The sequence below is a fragment of the Tasmannia lanceolata genome, unplaced genomic scaffold, assembly GCF_043159265.1.
Source record: "Tasmannia lanceolata isolate RefF3 unplaced genomic scaffold, GAP_Taslan_0.1 ptg000007l, whole genome shotgun sequence".
NCBI classification, from domain to species: Eukaryota; Viridiplantae; Streptophyta; class Magnoliopsida; order Canellales; family Winteraceae; genus Tasmannia; species Tasmannia lanceolata.
The window spans coordinates 14,863,746-14,881,458 of record NW_027518684.1 but is presented as its reverse complement, the minus strand read 5'-3'; the positions used below and the strand labels follow the sequence as shown (position 1 = coordinate 14,881,458).

General features: G+C 38.2%; 2 protein-coding genes across 2 annotated transcripts; one reads left to right on the top strand and one right to left on the bottom strand.

Moving 5' to 3' along the window:
- Nucleotides 1-551: 551 nt before the first annotated feature.
- On the bottom strand, nt 552-6,917 carry LOC143882046 (uncharacterized). The gene is made up of 5 exons (XM_077385432.1): nt 6,756-6,917; nt 6,047-6,179; nt 3,530-3,774; nt 1,288-1,459; nt 552-838 (listed from the first exon to the last, which is right to left on the bottom strand). The coding sequence occupies exons 1-5, from the start codon at nt 6,869-6,871 to the stop codon at nt 680-682; spliced, it is 825 nt and encodes a 274-aa protein (XP_077241547.1). The 5' UTR covers nt 6,872-6,917; the 3' UTR covers nt 552-679.
- A 1,938-nt stretch (nt 6,918-8,855) lies between these two features.
- LOC143882044 (FAD-dependent oxidoreductase family protein) lies at nt 8,856-17,527 on the top strand. Its single transcript, XM_077385430.1, has 5 exons — nt 8,856-9,345; nt 13,301-13,582; nt 13,971-14,407; nt 16,325-16,484; nt 17,267-17,527. The coding sequence occupies exons 1-5, from the start codon at nt 9,061-9,063 to the stop codon at nt 17,378-17,380; spliced, it is 1,278 nt and encodes a 425-aa protein (XP_077241545.1). The 5' UTR covers nt 8,856-9,060; the 3' UTR covers nt 17,381-17,527.
- The last annotated feature ends 186 nt before the right edge of the window (nt 17,528-17,713 follow it).

Here is a 17,713-nt window from a genome sequence, read left to right as displayed (position 1 = left end):
ATGAATAAAATGGTGTCAAATGTAAAAGTGGGCTCTAGCGTTTTGGTGATCCAAATCATTTGCCTGTTGGCCCACCCTGGATGGTGGGTCCTAAACCTATAGGAAATGATATGAGGACTCACTTGTGTCAGGTTTGTCTCAAACAGCCCCCTCAATGTGGCCATGTGTACCTTAGATAGGGTTGTGTTTATCATTTCATTAAAAATATAGTTGCATTTGGAATGGACCGGATGCTGGCCATTAGACTTTAGCTTGGTTTTTAGACACTGATTACGAATGCAGTGGGGTCCAAATTATTGGGTGATCCAAGCCAGTCATTTGTTGGGCACTGCCCAAAATCATCTCCATATGATGATCTGTGAAGATTTATAATACTTTCTCATCCACTTTAAACCTTTATAGATCGAAGGGTTCAGATCATCATATGGAGATGATTTTTGGAAAATGGCTCGAGTCGGGTTCAAACAAACCAATAATGTGGATCCCAATTCATTTTTTTTAGTACTTTCACGTGTTGAGGACTGATATCTGCACTAAAACACTTGGCCATGTAGCTCTGAACTCTGATACTCATCTGCCATTATCATTTTTCATTAAAAATGTGCTTATCACAAGATCAACTTCTCTCAATACAACAGGAAGTTGAAGAGCTAATATCCGTCATGTTTTGACCATACCCCTAACTAGATGCAATGAGTTCTTCTACTGTGCGCAGAATAAAGCCTGTATTTGGAAGGTGGAGACCCAAAGAATACTCTTCTTCCTCAAAGTTCACTCGACTTAATGTACTCCTGTAACTCTCAATCGCTGTATTTGGTCGACCCCTTGCAACACACACCTGTAATTCCATTATACATTAGAAGCTTGTTACAGTAATGTTAAAAGAGGAAAGGAGAAGAACAGGTATTGAGTTAGATGCTTCATCAAGATTTGTCGAATGCTTGAGAAAACAACATACACATCTTAAGGATCCCCTGAATTTCCTTATGATAGGAGTAACAAAAGAAAAAAAGAAACAAGTAATCGGAATTCTTCTCTTCTAGGCCCTCTTTGTTGTGGATTTTGAGAACCAATTGTGAGTCCAAAACTGATTATTGGACTAAAATTTACATTTACATTTAATTTTAGTACAATAATCAGTTCTTGACTCACAATTGGTTCTCAAAATCCAAAACAAACAGGGCATTAGCATCTTTTGAATTTTATATATTGCCTAAAAATAAAATAAAGGGGATAAAAGAATAGAAAAATAGAAGAACACAACAAGGTTATGGATGGTGTACTGACCCAATGCCTTCTGCCCAGTTCGAAAATCCAAAATCTCCAGTCTCTTGACTCCTCCCCATCAATGTGAACGGATATATTGGTCCAATCAGTGTGGTGAAACTCCAATCTGTCCAACCTATAACCGAGTCCAGCCCCTATGGCTTTGATATATGACTCCTTCAGACACCAATATCTACAGAAGAGAATAGATTTCCTATTATCTGGAATGATGGAGTCTCCCCAGATGGCTAGACATGATATGGAACATCCCACATCTACTGTCGTAGGCCCCATACGAACTCACCGATGAATGAATGGCACATGGAGATCCCAAAATTGGCCACTATTGGATAGCTGAAGTTAAGCCCGTAACTAGCTAAAAAGATTGTAATTTGAAAAGTCTTATTACCATGGTTGGAAGGATGATATGACTCCATTGTGATAATGGAACAATAATCCTTAACCACAACATCTAAGATCCTGTTTGTTTCGGATTTTGAGAACCGATTGCAAGTCCAAAACTGATTTTGGACTCGCAACCGGTTCTCAAAATTCATGCAAGATCTTGTATTAAGAACTGTGAATCATAATCGAATAAACACATACTGCGAGAGGACTAATGAACTGAAAAAAAATAAAATTAATTCACTGAGCTTAGAGAAAAGACTGATCACATTATATGCATGAAAGATTGTTTTTCTTTTGCATGACAGCGACTCCAAACTAACTTTTCAAGTATATTATATGCCATGAAGACTTGCCAATTCCTGTGAACTAATGATGATTAAAACTATGGATACAATGCAAAAAAGGGAGTCCTATAATAATCAGAGCAAACCAAGCCACTGACTAAGAACATTGTCACAAATATTTGTCTAGGGAAGGGTGTATCTCAGGATATTTTAATTTTTTTGTTATTTTTGGGTTTAAATAGAGAAAAAAAGGAAAGATAAAATATTTTAAAATATATAAAAACATAAATTTAAGAAAAAATAGGAAAGAAAATAATGTTGTGAATTTATTGGGATTTTTTGCGTTTAAAAATAAAATATCAAGATTTCTCCATATTTTTCAAGAGAATTTATATGATGCCCCGACCGTCATAATTGCCCTTGGTCAGGTGTTTTGACCAGATCAAAAATCAAGGGCCAAACCACCTAGCCCTTGTAAATTACATGGTCAGCCATCATATAAAAACTCATTTTTCAAAATACTGGGATAATTTTGGGATTTTGTCTCTAAAAAATCGTGATACGTATCATTCAAAAAAAAAAAAAATTTGTCTCTGGGATCCAAACCATATACAAAGGCAGACAAGATACAAAATGAAGAGAATATTCCCATTTCAATAAAAGTAAACCATCTTAGCCTACAATACAATGTCTCGGATGTAAACATAAATTTGCCGGTAGTAAATAGCCATTAAAAAAAATTTCGGTAGTAAATATCTTAAAATTAAAAATAAGATATATTAAATTTCTTCTATATGGCTGATTTTTTACATTTGAAGGATAGTATAAAAAGATTTTTTTTCCCCTTTTTTTCTGGCAGGCATACGAAGGAACGGTAATAAGGAGGATAAACACAGAGTTAAACTTAGAAAACTGGTGCGTCGGAGAAAACTGTGGACAAAAGTGCAATGTACCTGTAACCAGCATACAAATGTTTTTTTCCCCTTTCGGCAGATATATATGCAAGGCAAAGGTTACAAGCAAGGTTTTAAATTTCGGTTTCAGGGGTAGTTTCGGCCCTCACCGAAACCGAAACCGAAATTTTAGCGGAAATCCTGAAATTTCAGACGAAATTCAGTAAAGGCGTTCAAAATGTCTGTTTATTGGGCTGAAATTCTGTAAGGCCTGTTTGGATACCTCATGCATTTGTATTTTGATTTGGATTTGAGTTTTGGATACAAAACACATCAATCATCTTCATGATCATGTTTTAAGAGAGAGAGAGAGAGAGAGAGAGAGAGGGAGGAAGGGATGTCTCGCTGCTGCCGGAGCAATGTCGAGGAGCAGGGACGGTGAAGGAAGTTGCCACAAATATTGATTTCCATATAATGTCTCGCAGAACAGATTTGAAAATCGGAATTTTTTGCACTGTTGTAGCTGATTTGGAAATCTAAGGATCTGATCCAGTTCAAAATATCAACTAAATCCAAATCTAAATCTTGTTGATATCCAAACGTGGCCTAAGGAAATAAAAAATTAATATTTTATTAAAAATTTCGCCGAAAACAATATGGACAACAGTGCATTTGTACCTGTAAAACTCGGCCAGTATTTCATCTGAAGTGCCAGCATTGATGATATTATTCCATTCCAAGCTTGTAAGATACGACGAAAAGTTCTTGATGAACTCAATAGCCGTTTCTTGTTTTGGAATGGTATGAGAAACAATATCTAATCCAACAATGCACAATGGCTCAGATGCTATAGCAACATAGTCTCCATGGTGCGACGAATTGAAGTTGAAATTTGGGAATTCCAAGTTCTCCTGATCGTTTTCCTGCAAACAAATGGAACAATCCACTTTTTGTTAATGAAATAGAACAATCCACTTATTACTACAAAAATCAACTATAATGAGAAAAGGCCCAATAAAATGATTGGATTAAACATCTATGAGATCATTCAGCAATACTTTAAAAGCTGAAACATAAACTCAAGACAGAAAACTGGTATAGCAAAAAACTATATGGTTTCCTTGAAAAGAACCTCTAGCGAGGAGCTTGCCCTTCCGTAAATCCCACACAACAGCAGAGGAAATAATAAAAAGAAAATAACAATTGATTTGAGAAGTAAATAAAAGAAATTGGGAGCAAGTTCTTTTGAATGCTAGTACTAAAGAAAAATCAGGTGACAGATTTTCAGAGGCTCGGTAAAAAGTTCACAATTCATCTAAACAAAGGTGATCGCTTTAGCCATCTCCTGGGTTAAGAACCTCCCAAGTTTCAGGTTCGTGTCAGCCTATGACCTTTGGTACGGTTGGAGAGATATTTGTACTAGTGGTACTGAGCATGTCGTGTTTCCTTCCCCTGGGTGCAAACCACCCGGTCTAGGTCATGAACCTTAACTTTGATGGGTCTAGCATGGGTAAGCCAGGGTCAGCAAGAAGTGAGCCTTTTCAAGTCCAATTGGGGAAACGGAATCCAACGAGACATAGGTGAGAGTGGTTCTATTTGGCATCAGGACCATAGAGAATAGAGATTTGGATAGACTGATCATTGAGGGGGATTCACTCAATGTCATCAGGTGTTCAGGGGAGTCATTCATATCCTTGGGCTTTTGCCCATTGGATTGTTGAGATTCATGATAAAGTGGCAGTATCAGCCATATCCTTCCATCACATCAGGAGGTCTGTCAATAGTGATGTTGACATAATCTCTAGATCTGGAGTTGACAGGGAAAACTTAGCGATTTTTTATTTTCTCCCTCCTTGAGGGTATTGGATCTTTGTATATTTTTCCTTTTTCTTTACTTTATTCCTCATGTATCGACCATCTTGGTTGTGGGATATTTTCCTCTTTCTTAATATAATCATCTACCATTAAAAAACACATCAGTCGCATGAAGAGAACTAAAATAGAAAGAAATAGATGTAGAACTTACATGAGTGATGGAAAGAGATGATCTACTACCCACGATGATTCGAGAGGATCCGGGATACAGGGAAAGGGCAAGAAATTACCCGAGTCATCAAAATATGAAGTGTGGAACGGGTATTAACTACCTTGGAAGCCTTTGATAGTGAAGAAAGTCATTAGGGATAGTATTCAATTGTCCGACTTTCTCCCTCATTGATTACTCTATTCTCATGTTGTATCTATTTTTCTTATGTTCTTTTTATGGGCTTCGGCCCTTTTATTAATATAATCACCATTCAAAAAAAATGATAGGACAGGGCAGTAACGGTGTCTGATGGTAATTCGCATTGAAACGATTGAGCAATTTGGAAGTTGGATCAGGATGATTAGGACCCCAACATAGAAATGATTACTTGTGATGAGCCCAACACCAGGATGCGTCGATCTTATGATGAGCCAGGGCAGTCGACGGTGTCTTAGAAATGATTCACTTACCTCAATTGCACCTCTACTTGAGCAAATTGTAAGATAAACTACTCTAAACATTTATATCTTATATTATTCCATTTCAAAAAATATATATTATTCATTCGATATATTTCATTATACAGGCAATGTAGTCAAGTCACATTCCCTTATTTAGATGTTTACTGAATGTTTCAAGCGCCATAAAAATATAAATACTATAAGAAATTAATTCTGATACTCTGGATCCATTTCTTTCAACATAAAATGGATGTAAAACAAATTTTATCCCCATTTTTACATTTAAAAATGGGCGTAATTTTTTCCGCTCATTTTACTTCAAAAGAAACAGAGCCTATAGATTTTTGTGAGAATACAAAATTTAATCGAAGGTTCTACGATTAGGTTTGGAAACTCCACAGTCCACCCAACTAGATCAGACTTAAATCATTGAAATCTGAGAAAAGCTAAGCCATAGACTCAGATTTGTTCAAAACTCAAAGCAAACTCACCCAAATTATAGACTAGAAAAGAAACCCTTGTCTTGTTAATGCAATATACAGAACTGAATGACCAACCCAAATACCCAATTGTGACAGTGTGTTTGAGTAAGGGATATCCTCATAAGCCTGACTAGTCAAGCTCTTACTGTAAGCCTGACTTTACAAAACCTTAAGTGCATTTCAACCAATGTGACATAACAAATGCACATCATATCAAGAGTCATACCAGATATGGTTTGCCTTCGATGGTGCGATTTATGATTATCTCATCGAACGGAATTCCCAACACTTCATTTACTAGCATATATTGAAGCAGCCGGCTTACAAGCGCCCGTTTTCTATCCTCGAATTTTATAAACCTAATGACAATTTGAGAGCTTTGAGTAAGAAATTGAATCTTACAATAAGATATAACCCGCTACAGATTCGTGGACACCAATTCCATAAAAATCACCAGAAATTACCAATTCCATAAAAATCAACAGAACAGATGCCGTAAATCACCAATTCCATAAAAATAAGCAGAAAAGACACAGTAAACCAACAATTCCATATAAATCAACAGAAAATACACTGGAGATTAAAGGGAAATGATATCAGCACAACCATATTTTGATATTTCACAAACCATCTTCTGCTTTGGTGTTTAAGGAGCTGTGAGAAGGTTATTAAATTTCCCAAAAAGCTCTCAGGAGCCAATCAAAGAAGAAAATACAGCTGGGTTTGTGCAAATATCAAAATATGGTTGTACTGATAACATACACTGTAAATTAAATTCAACAAAATTGAATAAAGAAAAAGAAGATTAGTATACATGGAGTAATTGAATGGAGCTAAGCAAAGCAATATTTTCTGCCAATTCAATCTAACGACCAATCGCATAGTAGAATGTAAATACGAATTAGGGCATAAAAAAAAAAAGGAAAAGGTGGAACCTGGTAATGGCAGAGCGCTCATGGAGAGGAAAGAGAGAAAGGAGAGAGGAGAAGTAATGAGGAGAAGGATTCCATCCAGATATATCAACCAACCATCTCCGTACGCCCTTCTCCATTTTATTTTTGAGAGCTGATCGTTTGGAATGTCTAGAGTAAAAATAGAGATGCCCTCCAAAGGTTTTAATTTGTATAAGGTAGACCCCTTCTTTTGAAAATGCTGATGAAGACCCGTACCCGAATCCAAACACTACCAAAAACATAGTGGGCCACATTGTTTGGATGATCTAAAGAATTCATCTGATCGGCCCTAACATAGATAGGGTGTGCACAAAAAAATCAGCTCCAAGCATCATCTTAACCTTTCGATGAGCAGACGAATTTTTAACTAAGGGGTTTACCTTATACAAATTGAAACCTTATAGGGTGTAGTTGGTGACTTTTAAAAGTTATGGTCAAAGTTAAAAATGTGAGAGAGTTGAGGGGGTGTATTTGTATTTTTACCAAATAATTTTGATGTGTAATTACCTCAAAGATTAGTGGTGTAAATAGTAAGTAGGCAGGAGAGTAGTATTGGATTTATATGAAGAGGGCGATGTTTCTGAGCTAGAGCTCATATTACACCGTCTCTCATAGTTGTTTGACTTATCCAACTCATTCATTTTATAAGACCTCACATAGACAAGGTGTTCCTAACAAATAATCTTCATACTATAATTCTAACCATTCAATCTATAGAAGAACATCTTCTAGCCATCAATTTTAAACCTGATATGGTTTCTGAGCTTTAGAGGCTGAGCTGGAGCTGAGAAACCTTTTCCTATTATTTGAAACGTAATTCTTGTTAGGGCTGCAACTCGGGTCGGGCGGGTCGGGTTTTGGAGAACCCAACCCTACCCGAGAAATATCTCGGGTCGGGTCGGGTCGGGTTTTTTTTCGGAAAACCCACGATTCCCAAACCCGGCCCTACCCATGATAAATCTCGGGTCGGTTCGGGTCAGGTCGGGTTTTTTCACGTTGACGCAAATTTTTAAGGAAAATTCTTGTTTGGCAAGGCAACTCAACTCATAGAAGCAGAAATTACACTTGAATCAAACAATGATGTAATTACACTCACATCACACTTGAATCAAACAATGCTGTAATCAAATAATGTTGTAATTACAATCAAACAATGCTGAATCAAACACTTGAATCAACTCAACTCATAGAAGCATAAATTACACTCACATACAGTAGGTGCGTGGGTTTTCACTTTTAACTTTGGGATAATTACATTTACACCCCCTCTAGTTTCTGACACATCCACTTCCACCCCTATAGTTTAAAACGTGACAAATACACCCCTGTAGTTTCAATTTGTTTAAGGTTTGCCCCCTCAGCTGAAGGTTCGTCCATAGATTGAAGGGTTAGGATGATCCGATGGAGCTGATTTTTTGGGCACACCATATCTATGTCAGGACCCATCAAATGAATGCTTTGGATCATCCAAATAATGTGGGCCCTACCCGAATCCAAACACTACCAAAAAATCATCCAAATAATGTGGGCCCACATTGTTTGGATGATCCAAAGCGTTCATTTGATGGGTCCTGACATAGTTAGGGTGTGCCCAAAAAATCAGCTCCATCGGATCATCCTAACCCTTCAATCTATGGACGAACCTTCCGCTGAGGGGGCCTACCTTAAACAAATTGAAACTACAAGGGTGTATTTGTCACGTTTTAAACTATAGGGGTGGAAGTGGATGTGTCAGAAACTAGAGGGGTGTAAATATAATTATCCCTTTAACTTTTAACTAACAATAGAAAAAAATATACATACTATAACTTATGTAACTCGGGTCGGGTCGGGTCGGGCCCCTTCAAACCCGGCTCGACCCGAGATTCATGCGGGCTTTTGAATGCTGAACCCGGCTCGACCCGAAACCCATGAAACCTGAACCCGACCCAGGCTATTTTCGGGTCGGGTCGATGCGGGTCGGGTTTTACCCGGCTCGAGTTGCAGCCCTAATTCTTGTAGAATAGTTGTATATTTCTGTCCAACCAAACACACCCGGCAGTCACCCGCAATTTTAGAGTCCCTCTTTTGATAGACAGAAGCACCCACCACCTCATTCGAAGTAGATAATAAGACAAATTCAGCTTACTAGGTGGCTTTTTCTCTTCTGAAAAAGATAGACCGTGTAATGGCTTTCCGCAAATTGCCTGGACATGTACGAAAGGTCGCATGGTAGCTCACAGTAAACGCGCCTAAGAGGATCTACACTCTCAGAAAAAGATCTGGAGTTGGGAGAGTCCATCAAAAGATGTTGAGAGTAGCATTCCAGAGCTTAAAAAACCATCTAAGAACCATACTCAGATACGGAAAATCTGAGAATTTCAGCACCCAATTCACGGAAATCCCCAAAGAAACTGCAGATTGCGTCGTGATTGGAGCAGGGGTTGTTGGAATTGCAATTGCGAGAGAGCTAGCTTTCAAGGGTAGAGATGTTTTGGTCATCGAAGCAGCTTCTACTTTCGGTACGGGAACCAGTTCTCGTAACAGTGAGGTCATTCATGCAGGCATTTATTATCCTCCCAAATCCCTAAAGGTACAGTTTTTATGATATAGAGAAGAAACCCATCTGGGATTTCTTGTTTTGAAGAAAACCCATGTTTATTTTTGCTTTATTTTTCAGTTTTTTGGTAAATTGAAGAAGAACCATGTTTATTTCTGCTTTATTTTTTAGTTTTTGGTAAATTGAAGAAGACCCATGTTTATTTCTGCTTTATATTTTAGTTTTTGGTAAATTGAAGAAGACCCATGTTTATTTCTGCTTTATTTTTTAATTTTTCGTAAATTGAAGAAGACCCATGTTTATTTTTGCTTCACTTTTTAGTTTTTGGTAGTTGGATTAGACGATCGTGTTCATTTTGGTGCAATTTGTTGCCCCTCCAAGATTCATTATGGTTACAGGAACCCATTTGGTGTTTGCTTTTCTATCTTCATGAACTTGAGAAAACCAAACTAACCCAATTTTTGGTATGCTATTTTCATGAAATTGTGAAAACCAATGTTTGGCTTGTGTATTCTTTAATTTTCAGATAGATAGATTAGAATCGAACTCATTGCTACACTCCAATTCCTTAAGGTGTGAGTTTTATGAGATGGAGAAGAAACCCATTTGGAATTTCTTGTTGTTGGAACTGATATCTTCATGGCACTGGTAGACACATGTTTATTTACTGTATTTGTTAGTTTTTGGTAAAAGGGGGTCTGATTTTGTAATTCTTTTCATGAGTTGTTTTGGCCAATTCTACTTTTATCGCTCTTGTCCAAAGATATAAGGAACGGTGGAACCCAAAGATTTCAGGTCTTTAGAAGGTTATTGCTAAAATTCTCTCACTTAGCATGCTTAAGAGAAGGTTGGGGACTTTGCTGGATCTTTGGAGCCTTAGATTCACTGCTGATTGCATTATTTGGGCTTGCCTTTGGGTTTTGGGATTCATATCAATGCCGCTTTAGGATCCAGTTGTGGAAATGTTTGAAAGGAAGCTTGCTGATGCAGGGTAAGATGACTGTGTGTTCACTGGGAAGGTTCCATTTGACTTGGCTTAAAATGGTTTTGAGTCAAGCTTCAAGCCTTCAGCTGAAGTTCAGGTATTTCATCCTCCAGTAATAGTAGGAATTAGTATACTGTTATCCTTATTCCAAACAGGAAAGAATTTCAATTCAGATATCTTCACTAGGTCTTAAATGGCAGAGTGGAATTGGTTTTGAGTTAAGGAATGAGAGCTGAACTTTCAGAGTTATCTCAAGTTCAAATACTGACTCATCATTCACAATTTAGAAAGTTCAGCAGGAAATTCAGAACACTTGGTGGCTTTACATAAAGAATGGAAAATCCTTGCAACCGACAAGAGGAAATGAAATTAAAGATGATCTTGTAAGTCACTTACATCGAAGGACCATATAAATCATCGATGAAGGAAAAAGTCCTCAGCTCCAAGAAGCTCCAAAGCTCTCCAAGTTTCATGACACCAAAAACTCCGTGAAAAATTACAGCAAAGGCCTATTTATAGATGAGGTCCAAGGCTTTAAGTGGATGCCAACCACGGGACAACTGCCATGACAGCTCATGCCAGCTAAGGGACGGCTAATGGACAGGTCATCTCTTGATGCTCATGGACAATCATCGCTTGATGATGTGGCAGGCATGGGCTGGCATTCCTCCTCCTTATAGTGATTGCTATATCGCTGCCACCTTTCCTCTTATTCTTTGTTGATGCACATGTCCAGGACTCCAGGCCTTCATCCTCAACCTCATGCACATGTTTCCATCTTTGGCCTCTCGTATCATTTAAGGGCCTTTGAATGTTCTAAGGCTTTCATCACCAAGGATTCCACCTGATCAGTGTTACCTGGGTTGCTAACCCCTCCATCAACTCGCGGTCTGGATCAAATGACCTGAAATATTGTTCGTTTACGACCTGAACCACTAAAAATGGTGGTCTAGGTCATATGACCTCAAACACAGTTCGTTTCTGACCCAGATCGCAAAAAATAGCTACCCACAGTAGAGAATGAGAGAGATGCATGTACACATACGTTGAGAGAGAGAGAGAGAGAGAGAGAGAGAGAGAGAGAGAGAGAGAGCATATCCAAATGGAAGAGTTGTTTCCGCCCTTTGAGAGAGACAACAACATATGTTTTTTCCTTTCAAATGCTCGATTTATAATTTATACGTGCATATCATGCTTCCTCTATTGTCTTATGCCCTTGAAATTTTGGCATTTCTTATGTCCAAGCTCACCAAACTGGATAGTTGATTATGATTTTGTATTCTTTTCTCATGAAAGTAACAGCATTTGACACTCTTCACTAGTTTCCAATCCTCTTATGCCATGGAGAAATTATATGATGAGCGAGCTAACATGCTCTTATTCATCATCTAACCCTTTTGATCGGACAACAACACACTTTTTAAGATGCTGCTGTCTGATCAAATATAAATGAGAGAGAGAGAGAGAGAGAGAGAGAGAGAGAGAGAGAGAGAGAGAGGAATGAGAGATACAAGGGCCCTCTTTATGCAAGGACCAAAGAAGGGCCCTTGAATAGATCCACGTCATTACGTGCAACCGAATTCAGTTTCTCAACCGACTTTAAAAATGACGTGGATCTATTCGAGGGGCCTTTTCCGGCCCTTGCATAAAGAGGGCCCTTGCATCTCTCTCTCTCTCTCTCTCTATATATATATATATATATATGAGGAAAATGTTGGTGAGCTTAAGCTCACCAAACTTATGGTGAGCTTAAGCGCCCAATCACATTGGGGCCTACTTTGTTAGGATGATCCAAAGCATTCATTTGAAAGGCCCTTACATAGATGGGGTGTGTACCAAAAATCAGCTCCATAGGATCATCCTAACCCATCCATTTGTGGAGGTCAAAATGGACAGACATTATTTGTCCACAAATCTGCCCATTTTTGTCCTCCACAAATGGAGGGGTTAGGATGATCCTATGGAGCTGATTTTTGGTACACACCCTATCTATGATAGGGCCTTGCAAATGAATGGTTTGGATCACCACAGAAAATGTGGGACCCATGTGATTGGGGCGCTTAAGCTCACCAACACTTTCCTCTCTCTCTCTCTCTCTCTCTCTCTCTCTCTCTCTCTCTCTCTCTCTCTTTCTCTCTCTCTCTCTATTATATATATATATAGTTCCTGAGTGACATGAATTAGCACTTCAAATTGACCTACGATCCCAAATAGTGAACCAACTAAGCTTACCATCATCATATTGCACACCGGACTACCATCCTACCCGTACTCGTACCGGTTCCCGTACCGAAACGAACCACATATCCGATGACATTGCAAATGATAGGCATGATTTTGACTCTCATTGAGTTCAATTGGATTCTTGTTGTCATCAATCATCTAGAAAGGCTCATTTGGAAATCTCTGATTTCGGAGTTTGGTATTAGCATCAATGTTAAAAAACTAGGACTCGGATGAGAACTTGGGCAAGGTATAAAGGAATTGATTTGGGCAAGTCAATGATTAACCTGGTCAATTTTTTATTAACTTGAGCATGGTGAAGGAATTGTTGATGGACTTGGTAGGGAAAAACTCAATCTCATGTAAGAATTCGGTCAAGGTAAAACTGAGTCAACTCAGGGGAGTTGATGATTGGCTCAGGGAAGTTTTAGACAGGGGATCTGCATTAAATTGACCCATGTCTGGCTCAGTTTGATTTCTTTGTTTTGATAGCTTGTATTGATTAGGTTTTAAACTAATACTCAAGAAAACTCTTCCTTTTAAAAATTTATGGTAAAATCCCTATTGATAGAATTTTTCTAATACTGTAAGAATTACGTTTGGAAACTAAAAAGGAACCCATTCTATTTCAGTTGCAATTGAAAGATTCAAAACCCTCATTGTGGCAATATTTGTTATATCTGAAATCTTTTAAAATCTCCTCTCATCTCTAGTGATAGGCGATACTGATAAGAGTTTCTCTGGCTTCTTAATCTGACCTGAAATATGTAATTCTACCAGGCAATTCTTTGTGTACGAGGAAGGGAGCTTCTGTACAAGTACTGTGCAGATCGAGGGGTCCCACATAAACAGATTGGTAAACTCATAGTTGCTACCAGTTGTACCGAGATTTCAAAGTTGGAGCATCTGCTAAAGCGTGGAACTGAAAATGGGGTTGAGGGTCTAAGGATGATGGACGATTTTGAAGCCATGCAAATGGAACCAGAACTACAATGCATCAAAGCTTTGCTGTCTCCTTGCTCTGGCATAGTTGATTCCCACTCCCTCATGCTCTCCTTGATAGTATGTTTTTCCATCATGAAGTTCATTAGTGAGAAGTGGTGATTTTCTTAAAGTTAGTAGTATCTGGGTTATCAGTACTTTTGGATATTTGCTGGCCTTTTTCTCATTAATCGGGATCTTTAGCAATTTTTTGTAGAAGGCCTTTTCTGATACATGATGTCTCCTGAATTTATTTCTACAGTTTTATTCGTTAAATTTCTTAGTTTTTTGAAAGTTCTCAAGAAGATTATACTTGTAAATGCAATCACAAATGAATGTCTTCTAGTAGGTCACCATGTTCTGAGTTATTATCATACCTTTATACCAAGATTCCTGTGTTTATCACTAGATAAGTCCTGATATCTTTGTAAAAAGGCTCCACCTAATTATCACATTAATGTGGATCCAGGGGGAAGCTGAGCAGTATAGAGCAACCTTTTCTTACAATACTACCGTTATCGGAGGTCATGTTGAAGAAAAACGTATTTATCTCCATATTTCTGAAAGCAAGGAACTTGAAAAGTGTATTCCAAACTCTCCTTTGCGGCCGCAGCTTCTACTGATTCCTAAGCTTGTGGTCAACTCGACTGGTTTGAGCGCTATCTCCCTTGCAAAAAGACTGCATGGCTTACACAATGGAGTTATTCCACCGTCATATTATGCTCGAGGTTGCTACTTCACCCTATCTAAAACTAAGATTCCTCCTTTCAGGCACTTGATTTATCCAATCCCGGAGGATGGTGGTCTTGGAGTTCATGTTACACTTGACATGGATGGCCATGTCAAGTATGGTCCAGATGTTGAATGGATCACAGATATAGATGAGATATCAAGCTTCTTACACAAGTATACTTTATCCTTTCATTTTCTTTCATTTGGAGTATCGAGAAATTATATGGTGCCCAGCCGTGAAGTCTCTAGTGTGGACGGTACCACCCTTGGTATGTGATCCAAATGCAGACCACTTTTTAAGAGTCTGCCGTTGGATCAAATATCAAGGGCGGTACTTTTATCATACCGCCCACACTGGACTGCACGGCTGGGCACCATATAAAATCTCTAGAATTTCTAATATATTAACAAAATGTTCCCGACATCCTACGTTGGTAGTAAAGGTATTTCTGAAGGAGGGGCACAATTCCTTCGAAGTCCGAAAGCCCACCAGAGAGAAACTATTGTTATCCCTCGTGAAAGTGGTTTACTAGACTTTTACCTTTAATTATGGCTCTGGAATCACATCTATGGGCTAAATGAGAGGTTAAAATCATGGTTTTAAATTTCGACCAAAATCCGAAATTTCGGATTTCGGTGGAGACCGACACCGAAATCGATCAAAACCGAAACGGTCATTTATTTCGGCCGAAATTTCAGTCTTTCCGAAATTTGACCCAAAAAATCTGTTTTTTTTTTAAATATTAATTTAATATTTCACCGAAATTTAATATTGAATAAAATATTGGTTTCGGGTTTTGTACCAGATTTCGACCGAAATTTTGAAATTTCAGGGTCCGAAACCGGTACCGAAACCGAAATTTTAAACCTTGGTTAAAATGATAGTTTTGTTCCTATGGCTCTCTGACCACCAAGTGAGTTGTGCCCATCCTTACAAAAACTTGCTAGAGAAGTCAGGCTTTTAGTGTTTTACCCAAAGGAGTATCAAGCTTCCATGACCTTCCAAATGGAAGTTAGAAAAATGTATGGTAATATATAAAGGTGCACATGCATCTATCATTTCTACCATCTCATCAACATGTTGAATTTGTGCGTGCATGGCGTGTTTTGTTATCTTGGCTAGCAACACCAAGGTGCCAATAAGAATAATATTTTGGCGGCTACTTCTCTGGTTTAAGATTCTGAAACCTTCAATTACTGGTTGAGTCACTCAAGCTGAAGATTATTCTATATGATAACTTCAATACTAGCTTGGGACAATTGTAAATATCTTTCAGCTCAGTAGAGTCTGGTAGAAATGCAGTTTAAGTCGAAATTGACAAGTATTTCTATTGATATCATTCTTTTAATCAAACAGAATTCTCTCATTACCTTTCCTGTTTTAATTCAGTATGTTTTCTAAAACAATGTAGATGGAACTACATAACAAGGATATCATTAATTAAAAATTTTCCATGACAGACACTTTCCAGCACAGTGACTTACAGAAAACCTCTTCTTTTCCACACCCTTTTCGTATTATTTATGTAATACACACTAATGCCTTGTACTGTATTTTATACGGAGACTTATGCCTTGTACTGTATTTTATACTGAGACTTATGCCTTGTACTGTATTTTATACTGAGACTTCTGGAATATTGTGTTCCAATATTCTTATATGACCATGTGGATTTATCCAGATTTTCTGGGGTTGTGTATTCCGTGTTAAGTCATCTATGGTCCGTTTGGTTGCACCAAAAAACCAAAAATAGGGAAGATCGAAGTAAATGTAAATGTTACAAATGCAAGCCACTTTTTACTATTTGACTTTCCTCTGAAACCAGGAAGAACAACCAAAGAAATGGGAATTTGTTTTCCTTTTCTTCTACTTTTATATTACGTACATCCAAACGGATCCAGTAGAAATGCAACGGTTCTATATAGGAAAATCGCTGATGCATTTTTGTGTTTGTATTCCAAATATCCTTTCCCCCTTTGATAGTAAAAGTACTTTTTTAAAAAAAAATGGTTGATAGTAAAAGTACTTGGGGACATACAACAGCTGCCTTGCCAGTTTCTCGAACTTACCATTACATATTCTTGCTTCAGGTATGACTATACAGTCAATGCAGATCGTGTGAAGGGATTTTATCCAGAAATAAGAAGGTACTACCCCAATTTAAAGGATGGATCTCTTGAGCCAGGATATGCTGGGATTCGATCTAAGATTTCCGGACCTGGACAGCCTCCTATGGACTTTGTTATACAGGTTCCTCTCTTTGCAACCCTTCATCGTAAAATTACTTATATTTGGAAAAAACCTACCAATTGTGACTGTTTTTTGTTTTGATTCAAAATACTTTCAACGTGCCCATTTTACTCAGTACATAAAATTTGAGTAAACTCCCCTACAAAATATGATGTCTTTCTGTAGTCAAAACAAGCTCAAGGAATCATAAGAGTCAAGAGGGAGTGGCACCATAAATAGGTCATTCATGCTCATATTCTGAAGCTATTGTTTACATTTTGGGTTAGTTGAAATGTAATGGATTTAAGAGTTCTTTCTTGGTAAGTAAATATGGACTGTGTGCTATGGGTACTTCAATTCAATCCCCACATCCTTGTCAAAAAATAGATTTTGTCACAGCTGTGTCCAGTATCCACATTCTTCGCCAACCCCATGTTTGAAAATTATGTTGAGATACAGGGGTATATACATTGTAAGATAGAGGTATTTATGTAATTTCTCTAGGTATATACTATGTAAGATAGGGATATTTAATTAATTTCTCCCTTTTCGCGAGTTGCAGCATTATATCTATGGAGGTCGATTAATATAAGAATGTTACATTGAGATAAAAACGCACAAATACAGCGTTTCGTATTCCTTTTAAGACCAACATGTGCTTTAACCATCTATAGTGCATAATACTATAAGTCATTTCTTTACCACACACTGAGCTGAAGATTTTTCATGTATCCATGTCTATGTTAGAAAAGCCTTTACTTCTGTATAAATCAAACTCAGTCTCTTCAGAAAAACACATGCAGGGGGAGGACATTCATGGCGTGCCCGGATTGGTGAACTTGTTTGGGATAGAATCACCAGGTCTAACTTCCAGCATGGCAATCGCAGAGTATATCGCATCTAAATTTTCAAGATGATGATTTCCTCTCTCGTATAATCAAATGTCATATTATCGGTAAGGATATCTTCTTTTCGGCTAAATTCCCCATAAACAAATCACCGTCAGCATTTGGTAATCTCTCGATAGCTTCAATAGTTCACAAGGGGAAGCTATGGGACAAGAATGGCCTTTTGCTAGTGTTTAGGGGTGGCAACGGGGTGGGTCGGGGCCGGATGTTGGGGTCCCCTTCCCCTTCCCCTCTGCGGGGATGGTGGGGAATCCCCCTCCCCTCCCCGCGGGGAATATCTAATCCCCTTCCCCTTCCCCTCCCCGCATCCTTCGGGGACAAAATCCCCGCCCCGCCCCCTCT

Bases quoted from the DNA above. Each gene is read 5' to 3' on its own strand.
- LOC143882046 (XM_077385432.1), bottom strand. From the start codon at position 6,871: ATGGAGAAGGGCGTACGGAGATGGTTGGTTGATATATCTGGATGGAAT. The intron at 6,180-6,755 runs GTTCCACCTTTT...AATTGTCATTAG, and splicing joins GAGCGCTCTGCCATTACCAG to GTTTATAAAATTCGAGGATA. The intron at 1,460-3,529 runs GTACAAATGCAC...TCTCTTCTGTAG, and splicing joins ATACTGGCCGAGTTTTACAG to ATATTGGTGTCTGAAGGAGT.
- LOC143882044 (XM_077385430.1), top strand. From the start codon at position 9,061: ATGTTGAGAGTAGCATTCCAGAGCTTAAAAAACCATCTAAGAACCATA. The intron at 9,346-13,300 runs GTACAGTTTTTA...TAATTCTACCAG, and splicing joins ATCCTCCCAAATCCCTAAAG to GCAATTCTTTGTGTACGAGG. The intron at 14,408-16,324 runs GTATACTTTATC...TTCTTGCTTCAG, and splicing joins ATATCAAGCTTCTTACACAA to GTATGACTATACAGTCAATG.